The following is a 13,351-nucleotide window of genomic DNA, read 5'->3' as shown; positions in this document are numbered from 1 at the left end:
GAATCTTGCATTTATTAATTGCATAAAAAATATAAAAGATTACAATAACCGAAGCTTTTTCATACATATTTATATATATTTCACAATATCAATAAAAATATTGTAATTGTTACTTATATTGAATATTAATTTATGTATTATCAATACTTCTATATGAATTTACAAGGAATTCTATTATTATTAATATCAACATCGTGATTGATCGTGGTCTATGCAGTCCACATAAATATAAAATCAAACTCGATTACTTTTCAAAATTTTTTGAAAAAACGAAACAAACGCACCTTAACCCGCTAATTGCTGTGCGGTTTGGATTGGTCTGGTCGATTGGGGCGACCCAACAATTTTGTTGAATAACCCTTTGTACACTTGAAAAGGTGATAATTATTATAATTGTCTATAACTTATAAATACGTACCTATACGTATAGAGAGAGAGAAACAGAAGGGATTTCAAATCTCTAACTACATTAATTCTCTCGAGTCAGAGTGTAGTTAGAACAACTATTGACTTGATTGTGTGACAAAGAACTACATGTCACAAAGAATACTGCTAGTGGGGGAGAACACTACTGCATAATTTCTAAAGCTATGTAATAAATACTACTCAAATGCCCTCAAACTGATTGGATCCAGAGAAAAGAATTACAACTATACAGTGTTCATGAATCAGTCTGAGGCTCTCTCTTATTTGAGCTTAGCTCTATGATTGCTCATACTTGTATCTATTTTCTCTTATCCGATGCGGACCGAGTCGGTCGAGACAGCCTTCGCTGCGTCCAGGTGGTTAAGCCGACATGTTCCAAGAAGGAACTCCGGCAGCTCTTCGGGCGTATTTCCCTGAAAAGTCCAAACACAAAACTCAGTTCTTATAGGCTTCATAGTTGTACGATTCCCTTTCGTTAACTTAGTTTCTGGTGAAGCATACGTATGTGTTGTTTGTGGAGGCGAGAATCATGTAAGTTAGATCAAGATTTAGAACCGACAATGAGGTTCGGGCTTAGGGATGACAATGGATAGGGTCTATGATTAATACATCTATGATTCATATAAAAATACCCTAATGGGTTAAGGCCAGGTGTAAAAATCAAAATCCATTACTTGGGCGGGTCAGGTTCAACTGTTGCCATCCCTATCTCATATTCGTTATTACATTCAATATCTTGTTAACCGATGAAACTTCATAGATCTATGAGAAGGTAATGCTGATATACCTGTATCAAGAACGCCATTTCGATAACAAGATTGTTGAGGTATCCAAGAACCAAGCTTACGACACCCCTTGCCACTGTTGATGATCCAATGTCGACACCAAGCTGAAAATTTCAAATGCATTGGAAATTCAGGATAACTAACTGTGATTGCTAGCATCTTATCTCATCTCAATGAGAAAAAATGAAACGAGGATGAGTTTGGATGAGATAGAAATCATTTTCGAATGATAGTTCGATATGACATGTTTACTGCGATAGTAAAATTCGTTTGAAATATGTTTCGGAGAAAATCTCACAAACAAACACACATGAAGGAGAAACAGAAATTCTTTACAAGTAGTTTTTGCATTTTACCTCCAAGTAGTTTGTTCCTCGGAAATAGTTGATTTCGAGCGCTTGACCTACCAAGCAAGCTTTCCTTCCGACACTCTGTTTTACTATCCAAGACCCCTGTGAAACCACCTCAGATGTGTAAGATTTTGCAGTTTCTGGAAATACTAAGAAAACTTTGGAATTAAATGTTAATACGTTTTGACAGTTATGCTTCTTTTTCATTGCACACGAACCTTGGAGATGTACGGTATGAGCTTGAACCTTGAATTTCGAAATGCATTGTCTCCATTGACAAAACGCTCCAACAGAGGTGTTTCGTGTAAGGGAGTTTTCAACATGTAGTATAGGGCCAAATTGTATGTGATTGAGCCAGGAACCTGATTCAGACACCGGTGATGAGATGTACTCTAAACTTTAGTTGAAATGAACGGACAATAAAGTAAAAAGTGGTAAGATTACCTGTATGTTAATGATGAAAAAGAACTCTGGTCCTCCCCTTGCTGCATATTTCTGCACAGTTTCGATTGAACTAGGATGTCAGATTATCCAAGAATGTTATTGCACAAACTATAAGTCCAATAATATCGAAGAATGCAACCTAATGCTGCCAAACCCCCCCCTAATCCTTGCGCCTCCCAATAGTAACACCAAAGTAAATAAAATGAGCAGTGGCATAATCATTCATTTTTTTTTTTTTTGAAAAAGATGTAAGAAACCTGAACAATGCTTCCAGATCGGCCAGCGAGATCATCTTCACGCTTGTCAGATCTTAGCCAGTCAGCTGCAACCATCTGCATCAAAGTGCCTTTCGCTGTGATCTGACAACAGAGAAATTTTCGTGAATAAAGAGGTCCAAAAAAAATCTCATTGACGGTAGAGGGATAATAAGGTATAATCAATAGTAAAATTTCTTCTGATCTGCAAGGCATCAGGCATGTGCATGTTTCCAGCCAAAAAGAGTTTATCAGCCATAATTTAGAACTTAATCCCTCTGAGAGAAAAGGTTTCATTGTCTTTATGCCATGCCTATTTCATTTGTTTGATCAATATGATCGAATATTAATGCAAAACCCCGTGAAACTTGGCCGTTACAGATTGAAAAAATTTGCCTTCATGCAAGTCCAAAACTTCTCAATTTTATGCTTTTCTGAAGTTAATTGCTGTTAAATCACCATGAAGATTGATCAAATGACAAATATACGATAAAAATAATTTTCACCCCGGAATTTTGCAACATAATTTTACCAGACAACAAGAATTCAAAGTAAAAGTGAAACCTTTTGGTGGTCTTCTAGATAATTAGCACCACGGATAAGGAACGAGGAAGGATCGGATGCCGACCAACTACAGGGGGTGTTAAAAGTTGTATCTTTCGGCAGTGTGGAGCCATAACAGCTTAACACACTTTCTTCCCAAGATATTCCTTGCAAGTCAACATAACCCTTTTTCTGGACTGCAAACATAAGATGTTTTAAAGTAAATCGTAAATCATTATGTTAGTAAGTATTCCAGTGTCTTAAGTTGTTCCCCCAAGGTCTAACCTGCAAGACCCTGCAATTTTTTCACTAAGCTGGCAGCTGATGATAATTTTGGCTGGTACTTGTCCTGTTCAGATTAGAAGGACCATGTCAGAGGCTAGACCACTCATACATCAACGAATCTTATTAACAACATTAGGATTTCAGAAGTTAGAAATACCACATAACATGATTCTGGAACTGTGTTTAACGACCATCCGTTCTCTAATAGATCATCATCTGCAGGTTCAGGAACATCAAAAAATTCATCTGCATCGTTTAGACCTACGAGACTGGAAGCTCCTGAACGCTGTCGCGGAGTCTCGTTGCTTGTTTTCTTCTGTATCCTATTCAGGCTGACTTCTGTTTTGATCTCCTCCTTTTCACTCTCAGGGATACCAATATCCATTGGCAGGTCTCCCGATAAAAAACCATGGCTTAAATTTCCTGCTTTCGCTCTGAACATCTCACTTAAGGCTGCAAAGGAGCGTCACTGTTAAGGAAACAAAGAAAGAGAGAGTTTTATTGACAAATAGGAGTTGCACACACCTGCAACTCTTCCAAGCATTTGGATAGTAATAGATCTCGCCGACGCTTTTCTCAAATAGGATCTCCAGAACTTCCAATCAACAGCGAGCATGTGCTTTATGACACATTCTCTACCTTGCTTGATTGGAGTTATCACATATCCACCACCTGCTCGTTTAAGAACATAAAGAAGAGAATCAATATGCAAAAAAGAAAGACATCATAGTTTCCAGTAGCAGCATGTCAAATATTAGACATAGAAACTTCAGAAAAACAGCCAAATCTATTTAGTTCAAAGAGTCTTGTATGTTATTCAGTGTGTTATTCTGGAACTTAATGAATCCCTTAAATATTGATAAACCATGAGTTTTAGCTTATAACTGAGCAAGCTTTTATTGCTGCACTTCTAAAGTTCACCCAGAAATACCAAAAACTGAGTTGGCATTTCGTTTTCTTCTTCCTGTATTCCCTGAAGAAGTGCAAATATCGTAAGGCAGATCTAAGATCTAACTCAATGAGCTGCTTAATTTCCTCACAGTCACATGCTCCATGAAAAAAAATTACTTAAGTTTCAGCAATCATCTAATCTGTCCGCAAGGTTCATACAAAATCTTTTCCTCTTGGACTTCATAAGCCAATACCCATATTGTCTCTAGGATAGGAGAAATGACTTCATCCTGCCTTTCAATAAATGTTTAGAAGAAGCTATCTTACAAACTAAAGCATGTTGAATTGGTAACTTGGTGTATTTTAGAGTGCAACTTAACAAGTACTATGTAGTTTCCAAAAGAATCACGGCCACTAGAGGGATGACTTTACTTTTGGTAGGATGCATTAAATCCAACATAAGATACCATCAAACATATGTGAAGGAATTTGTTTCTATTTCGACATAACATAAAAAATTATCCACTCTTCTCTTTTCCAGGATCAGAAACGATGACTGTCGTATAATTATGATTCGTTTTAGCAAATGTCATATAATTATGATTAATGACCGGGATAAAGGGTCTCTAGTTTGTGCTGAAGCTTAAGCTTGCTTATAATAATGATCGAGAAGTAGCATTTAGAATTTCCAAGGCAAAGCGTACATTACTTTTAAGGCAAGCACGAACATATCCACTTTGGGGTGGACACTTTTTGTGGACCACGGAATGGTACAGAATCACTGCAACAATAGCAGCAGCTGATTGTGTGAGAATAATCGCTTTTCAGGCATCAAGTTGACACCAATTTCTCAGTAAACAATATACCGTATGTGCCATCATCTTCTCTTCTCCAATAACGTCGCAGGAGAAAGTCTCTTCGTTTCGTTGCCCTGCAAACAGGAAGGTGATTAAGTACACTATTTCTATCCATAAACGAATTATTTGCAGAAGTTACAAGTCTGACCATGGTAGCCAATGGTTATACAGTTGAACGTGTATTATATCAGTATGGCCATCGAGGTGCTCAACCACAGTACCCTTGTAGAAACAAAAATCCCATCTGCAAAGAAGTACATAAATGTAAGAAATCCTGAAAAGAATGCTAGTTTACACCAAGCACTAGCCTATATCATGAAAACAATATATCAAGACTTATATGCCAAAAGTATCGGTGGTCCAGCATTTATGTATAATGACTGCTTGATAAGGAGTAGATTTCCTAAAACAATTGACAGATTGGATATTTTCATGGAAGGGAAGTGTGTATAGCATTACTTAACAGCCAGTGACATCTGCAGCTTTCTTCAGTTAGCCCAAATAAATCCACAAATACATGCCCGTCTGTTATTTATGCCTTTACTTATTACCTAACACTTATTCGTCGAAGATATAACTGCAGCTAGTTGCAAAAAGGAAAATTCCCAGCAGCCTTACTCTGTTCTTGAAGTACCAAGAGACATAAGGGTATGGAAAACAGCTTCTGAAGTTCCATCGATGGCTCCGATTGCCATTATGGCTGGATGATCATCCCAATGCTGAGAATAACAATAGAGAAACGCATAATGAGGCAGTCATTTTGTCAACTCAAAGGATCAACTAGTCTGAAAAATCTACCTTCCCATTTGGATCTTCGTCTTTCGCTTCTTTGAAGAGACGTAGTCCTGAGGAGTCCAGAATAAGGACATAAGCTATAATGTCTGAACAACATCTATCAATAGCTACATCAAAGTACTGAAAGTCAGGGGTTACCATGTTGAGAGCCAAATATTTTCCATGGTGAAGCTGCTATTACATCGGAGGTCATTGCATCCACATGCCATGAAGATAGTGAACTCCAATCAATACATGCTTTTGCCTCTCTCCTTGAAACAGTTAAGCTTTAAGATAAAAGGTGATGTTAGTTTCAGTGAATGGATAGTAGATTCCAATGATTACCACAAGTTACATAATAAAAATGCATGGGGGAGCGACAGCGAAAGAAATGGAGAAAGATAAAGGCTCTTAAACAGAAGGAAGTTGATTAATTTATGATATAAGATGCACACTACTGCTCAATCTCACATAATAAAGGTTTTATCTCTGTAACTGGCATGTCCAGTTTCCAATTAGGTAAAAAAAAAAAGCAATAATAAAATGGTCAACAGAGACAGCCATGGCCACCCCAACAACAAACTTGCAGATACTAAGCATGTAGTTTAAAGAAAAACAATAAAATGGTTTCAAATTTCAAACATATGTAGGTCTTAAGTGTTATGTAGTTATGTTTGGGAATATTCAGATATAAGTTGGTGATTAAGCATAATATTGGTCGATGTAGATAATCAACCCATCCTATCTAATAAACTTCACAAATGAATTGGACTGATATATCTTCCAGGATTAACAGACAGATGAATTTTAATCTCTGACAGTCATATAGGGCTTTGTATCAGTGTCTTAATTGTTAACCATATCCATAGACAGTAATTCCCATATGTTACTTCAAGATTTTGAAATTAAAACATCTACGCCTTGAATGCAGGCAAAGCAGAATACACTAACCTAAAGGGCTGATATTTTCGTCTGGAACAAGACATCAAATTATTTCCTGGGTCTGCAGCAGCCTGTAAAGAATGTATCCACTTAGCAGCTTCTTCTGAGCTGGTTGCCGCAAGCTATACAATTAGATATCAAATTCTCATCCACCTGTACTATCAGCATAAATTCTTCACTTATTTAAAATGAAAAATTGGCATACCTTCAGTGTATCATTATGATTAGAAGTGTTGTATAGCGTGAAAACAAAAAATAACTGCAGGTCACAAGAAAATCGTATAAGCTTATATTTTTGGCTCTTTGCTAGTATATCAAGGTGCAAACTGAATTAGTTGTAACTTGTATATCACATACTCTCTTATGATGGTTCCCTCTTCCATTGTCTACGACACGAATGCAGGAGTCTATTATTGCACTTCTCAGAGGCTCCTGAGACAAGAATGGTCAATCAATATCATTATAAAAGAAGTCGGGAACAAAATGATGTGTCTCTTATGCTATTATGTGTCACATAAATGGTTTAGGACAAACTTTCATTTCTCATGTCTATGAGTACATAACTATGTCATATGTGTGGATTTCAAGATTATGTATCTGTTCGGCTAGCATAGTTAGTGCAAGATTAAACATATTTTGGCTCCTCTAATATGGTCAATCAAGCACATGATCTTGGTATAATATAAACGGAGGTAAATTTGTGAAATTGATCATCCGATGACCAATGCATTACCTAAACATGAATGAAAGGAGGGACTCTCCAAACTTTTCTTCTCATAGTCTTACACTCTTACTTAACTGCACCTGGACACTTATGGAAAAGTATGTAAAGAATTCAAGGATTATGCAAAGAGTTTAGCGAAAAATGATGAACTACAAATTATAGCCTTTTGAAAATTGATCCAGTTATTAACTAACCGCATTCTATGCTTCGCTCAATAGCTTCAGAGCCGTTTTATTCTATGAAAAAATCATGTCTAAGTAGCTCAATATCCACAAGTCCACATCATTATGGCCCAAAAATTCCTATTTTAAGAGTAACCACTTAATTGAGAGATTTCCAGTACTCAATAGCAGTAATAGGAATTTGTAGAAGTAAAGGAATATATACATAGCATTGACAGAATACCCATTTGAGCATTTGAGAAGCATTGTTACATCTTATGTTACCACAAATGTTGATATCCACATTTATGTAGCAACTCAAGTCCTTGCTTTCAACATCAGTTACCGTATAATTCTTACTCAGTATGATGCCCATGTCTCTTTCTGTCTATGATATTGAAGCATACAACATGCTCCGTACGTAACGACTGCATTAGTGGAAACCTCTCAAGTTTCCCTCACTAATTACAACCGTATAGAACTAGCAGCTAAGTCTTTTTCTTGTCTCCTCCAGATTTAAAAGCATGAAAAACCAAGAGCTTCTTCAGTGACATGCGTTTTCAGTTGGGCTCAACAATCAAAGTTGAGTAATTAAAAGAGAAAATTCAAATACTTATAAATGAAACTACATATAGCATTTCAACTTCTTTCTTCCAAGGCCCAGAGTAGGATGGCTATCAGCCATCATATTCTCCACACATCAACCTTATACCAATATGATGGACTTCTAACATTTCCTAAAACAGAGATGCTTTCAATTTAATAAAAATCAGAATTATGAAATACAGTAAGATGGAGATTGTTGCTTATAGAATGTCATACATCATCATGGAAGCATATAAAATAGACACCACCAAATCACATACCCCCAGAATTTCAAAAAAGCAAAAAAGGAAAAAATAAATCCAAAACTGAACAAAACACAAGGAAATTGACATCTGAAATTCAACCATCACAATTATGGCAAAAAGCAAACTCATTGAACAAAGAAACACAATCAAAATACGCAACTTCTCAATCTAAAAAAGAGAAAAGAAGAAAAGAAAGAATATTCTTGAACAAATGTATCTGCATGTTTGCAACGTTGAAACAAGACAAAGAACAAATGACAACAAAGAGTGCACCTCCGTCTCTGAAGTGGGGATTGATTTGAAGCTCCTGAGGCAGTTGTCTTCAAGAACAAAGTACCTTTTACGTGAAAACTGCAGCCCAAAACGATCAAAACGAATCAAGTAAAGCCACCCCTCCATTTTCCCTTCACTTTCCGCCATTCCCATTTCTCCAAAACTCCAAAAAGCAAGAACCAAAAAAAAAAGAAAAAAAATTCCAATCTTCAATCAATCTTTTCCCAATCAAATCATAAACCCATTTCAAGAATGCTCCAAGATTGGATTTTCACCAAGTATATGCACATATATACACACACAACAAATTCAGACACTTGCATGTATATAATAATAGAAAGGAAGGGAATTCTGGGGAGGTTGAAAAGGAGATTGATTATTTGACCCCCTGATTCCACCAAAGGGAACCAGAGAATCAAATGCAGAACGCCTGCTGAATTTTTTAAAGATTTCTAGCTAGCTTCCAATGTATGTATTTCCTTTTTTTTTTTTTAATTTCTTTATTTTCTTTATTTTTTTTTTCTTTTTTTCTCTGGTGTTTTTCTTCTTCTCCTCTCCCGTTCGAAATTAAACTGAATTTCTGGTGTTTATAGGAAGGCTGCTCGTCCATTCCCTGTAATTTTACCAAACTAACCTCGGCTCATTTCTTGGCATTTTTGGTCCTTGGCCAAATTTTCGTTTTCTTGTCTTGAAAATGATTGACTTATATTTATCATGTATGAGTTGTTTTGATTTCCCACCATTAATTGTTTTTTCTTGGAAAAAAATATATATAAAATTTGTGGCACTTATTTTTTTCTCCAAAAAAAAATTTAATATTTTTATTTAAACGATAGCTAACTATTTTTTAATTTTATTAATTTTTTATGTGATAAATAAAAATGGACGCTTGCATGCACTCCGTTTTAACTACTCATGTATAATAATAATAATAATAGATCTTTGTGGCTCGATGATCACTTTAGTTATACGTTGTATGTTCGAGTTTAGAATGGGTTATCCTACTTTTTTGTTCATTTATGAAATAATCTCAAAGTGATCAGGAAAGCTGGACATCATTAATAGATACAGTAAAAGACGAACATGTATGTCAGTAAAAAGAACACCGGGAAGGCTCTAATCATAGGCATGCGATACTTGAGTTAGTAAGGTTGTAAGACTCTCATGTAGGTTGTAAGAATAGTTACAATGTCAAAAGTCGGATGAAGGGCTAAAATTTACAGATACTCTTGAATTGTGCGGTTTTACGTAACCATTAATCTAGAATGATTCTCATGAGTTGAGTTTGTACATATACAAGTTGAAGTTATGACAAGATACGACTTAAATAAAAGGCAAGAATCTTAACGTAATGTTTGGTTTCATTTTTGGCCCAAAGCATGGACAATGTTTGCCTTGATTTGTTTTGGAAGTTTTGGTGGTGTTTTGAGATGTTTTGAAACAGTGCCTCATATATTTTTGGTCAAAATAAATGTACATTGTTATAGGCCTTACAACTAAAAGAATTATATACATATATATAAATATATATAAAAGAGACATGATTTGACAATGAACAATAGTTTTTATTTCTGACTAAACAATATCAAACATACCATACTTATTTTATATTATCTCCAAAAACAAATACAAATATACATATTATTTTTAACAAATACTTATTTATTTTTATTTTTCTCTCTCTCTATCTCCACGTAACAATGTAGATATTTATGAGGTTATTGATGACTTTGGAGATATTTATGTAAATTCAGAATGTCAACATGTAGCCTCACATCAGCATCATTTAAAGACAATTAGTATTAAATCTCCTTAGTAATATTATGCAAAAATAATTTATTTAATTCTATCGTAGAATTATATTCTTGGTATAGATCAATAACCTCATAAGGATATTTTTGGAAATATGTGAAAAAAACTTATGCATTGAAATAATATTATTAGATTGCCTAATTTAGCTGGATTACAATAAATAAAAGAAATAAAAATAATAATTGAAGTAGGATCTTGTACTTATAAACATATGAACAATACTATTAACTATATTGCACTCATTCATATTTATTTTTAAAAAATAATATTTATTTTTTTTATCACCGTTTGTGTTTTTAATATTTTATTATTGTAATTCATTCGTGTACACTTGGGATACTTGCAACTGTTTAAAATAAGTACTTATTAACTTGCAGTCGAAATTAAGCAGGAGTAGTTTTTTTTGCTTTACGGTCCTGCTTTTAAACTACTTAAATAAAATTAATTTAAGCTAAAAATTATAAATAACTTTCTATAAATTTTTGCAATTTATTGATAAGATTATACACGCTAATCTGCTTTCCTAAACACTCCAACTTTAATTTTTCTCTGGTTTTTTTTTCTATTTTAAAAAACTCCTAAAATTTTTAATTTATTCACGTTATAAAAGTAGAAGATATTGTAAACACGCCTGTAATATATTTAATTGTTATTATAAGGAAAAAAATTGTATGATAATTAAATATAACAAGAAATGAATTTTTGGACAGGAGAGGGAAGCAAGTGGATGGTATTTGGTGCCCACTTTCTTTATGTTGATTGCTCATTCATTCCTTTCAAGATTTTACCAATTCCAAAGGTTTTGCTTATCTGGACTTCACTCTTTTCTTGTCCCTTTTTGCCTATTTCTTAAGTCAAACCTAAATTTTTTCTTCCCCCCACATCTTTTCTCTTTCTTCCTCCTTTTAACTTGTGATTATATAGCATTTCAAATTTTTTTATTACAAAAAATATTATTTATATATATTTGCATTATATATTTCAAAATTAATATCATATTATATTTATTTATTTATTTTACACATTTTTCTCTATATTCATTTATACTAAGTATACTATTCTTTTCTATAATATTTTGGGTTAATTATATTTAAACCCCATGTAAAAATATAAAATCATACTTTTTTTTAAAAAAAGTTTGAAATTACACTTATACCCCCTCTGAAAATTCTCCGTTCACACCTAACCCCCTTATGATTTGGACGAAAAATATTGATGTCCACAGAAAAATTACGTAAATTTTTAATTTTACTCATAATTTAATATGTTTTATATATTTTCATACTTATAATACAAAATTATTATGTGGGCATGCTAAATGAGGGATATTTATGTAATTATTTTTGCTAATATTAGCATTTTTCATCCAGATCCTAATAAAAGGGGGTCAGACATAAAAAATAAATTTTTTAAAAAGAATATAATTTTAAAAGTTTTTCAAAAAAAAAACATAAATTCTTATTTTTAGAGAAATTGTTTTGGTAGAATTAATCTTAATATATATATATATATATTTTGTATCAAACAAATTATGCTCTTAAAAAATATGTTATAATAGTGGTGTAGTGAAAGGCGACTGCACTTTTTGTAAAATAACCCAAAATGACCCAATCTTTGTCAACTTCTAATTTTTAATTTTTATTGATAAAATAATTGTCTTATACCTAAGTCTAATTAGTCAATTATTAATTAGATAGCATAGTAGATATTAACAATATGTTTGATTGCAGTATGAGCCTACCCAATTTCCCCCCAAGATTGCACCCACCCCACAATTTGCACAAATGTGAATTTAATTGGGTGAGATGCTACCTAAAATTTCTTGACTTTATCTTATCTTATTATTATTATTATTATTGTGAAAAAAAATTGGGTAAGTCAAAATTTTTAATAAATCATACGTTTGTTGTTACGTTAAAAGCTGTATTTAAAAATGAGGGATAATTATATTTATACTCCTGATTTATCGTCTATTTATATAAATTATTCATACCTTTTGAAAAATTACACTTAGACTCCACAAAAAGTGTCATCATCATTTACACAAATCACCCCTATTTTTTTTTGAATAATTACATATACATCTCTAAAAAACGTCAACAACATTATACAAGTTACCCCTTCCTTTTAGGCTGCCAGGGGTGGTTTATGTGTTTACTCAAGAAACATAAATGGTTTGTGTAGATAGACCATAGATCATGGAATGTAAATGTAATTATTCATAATAATTATAGTAACATTCAGAATTTTATAGGAGTTCAAAATCGATGTGTTGCTCCTGTAAAAATCAGTCTAATGATCTTAACTGGAGTACCACGACAAATCAAACATTTGTCGTTGTGTCAAGAATTATGTAGAACAACGACGTTGTTGCAACTTGAATTTTCAAAATGATATAACGACTCAAATACTGTATTCTGGTTGTAGGCCCCATAATAAGAACAGTTGTTGTCATACAATCAGGGACCGTATTATATTAACACAACTTTGTTCGTTGAGGCGATTATACGAATTATTTATTTTTTATTCAAACTTTCCCCTAATTTTACTTTTCCCCAAACAACAAAACAAAACATGTTGATACCTTGAGAGATTGATTGAAACTAATGGGCAAGTTAGGATTCTCCCAAAGCTTGCCTACTTAATCTTCACACATTCACTAAAGAAAAAGGAAGTTCTTCCTTCATTTTGTGTTCCATTTTTGCCCTCCCCATTTTCTCAAACTTCACTTTCTCCCCACCTAAAGAGAGAAGGGCCAATGAGTCTTTGTAAATGATTAAAGTTGAGGTCTCATAACTAAAGATTATGAGTTTAAATTTACGAATATAAATTATATGTCTATTTTTATAACAATTATTTGGGTAAATTAGAAGTGATTTGACATAATTACAAATATCTGCTCGTTTTTTGAAATGAGCCAATTTCATTAGGTTTTTATCCAATTTTGTGAACTGACCAAAATATCTTTTTAATTATAAA

The 13,351-nt window shown here is 33.4% G+C and overlaps 1 protein-coding gene across 3 annotated transcripts; it reads right to left on the bottom strand.

Moving 5' to 3' along the window:
- Positions 1-448: 448 nt before the first annotated feature.
- On the bottom strand, positions 449-9,119 carry LOC105161094 (protein ENHANCED DISEASE RESISTANCE 2). 3 transcript variants are annotated; one of them, XM_088879853.1, is made up of 21 exons: positions 8,561-8,697; positions 7,285-7,355; positions 6,909-6,983; positions 6,757-6,810; positions 6,561-6,673; positions 5,769-5,896; positions 5,634-5,680; positions 5,454-5,554; positions 4,984-5,079; positions 4,845-4,909; positions 4,688-4,759; positions 3,613-3,759; positions 3,245-3,540; positions 3,088-3,151; positions 2,824-2,999; positions 2,263-2,364; positions 2,006-2,056; positions 1,780-1,923; positions 1,568-1,663; positions 1,214-1,315; positions 449-839 (listed from the first exon to the last, which is right to left on the bottom strand). In XM_088879853.1, exons 5-21 carry the CDS (start codon positions 6,593-6,595, stop codon positions 735-737), a joined length of 1,827 nt encoding a protein of 608 aa, XP_088735979.1. In that variant the 5' UTR covers positions 6,596-6,673; positions 6,757-6,810; positions 6,909-6,983; positions 7,285-7,355; positions 8,561-8,697; the 3' UTR covers positions 449-734. The 3 variants fall into 3 exon arrangements, with proteins under 3 accessions (XP_088735979.1, XP_011076970.1, XP_011076971.1); XM_011078668.3 differs by lacking the exon at positions 7,285-7,355 and having other exon boundaries at positions 8,561-9,119; XM_011078669.3 differs by lacking the exon at positions 7,285-7,355 and having other exon boundaries at positions 6,561-6,622; positions 8,561-9,119.
- Between the last annotated feature and the right edge of the window lie 4,232 nt (positions 9,120-13,351).

This window comes from Sesamum indicum, linkage group LG4 (assembly GCF_026168435.1).
Source record: "Sesamum indicum cultivar Baizhima isolate 11 linkage group LG4, ASM2616843v1, whole genome shotgun sequence".
NCBI lineage: Eukaryota > Viridiplantae > Streptophyta > Magnoliopsida > Lamiales > Pedaliaceae > Sesamum > Sesamum indicum.
This window is presented reverse-complemented; position numbering and strand designations above follow the sequence as displayed.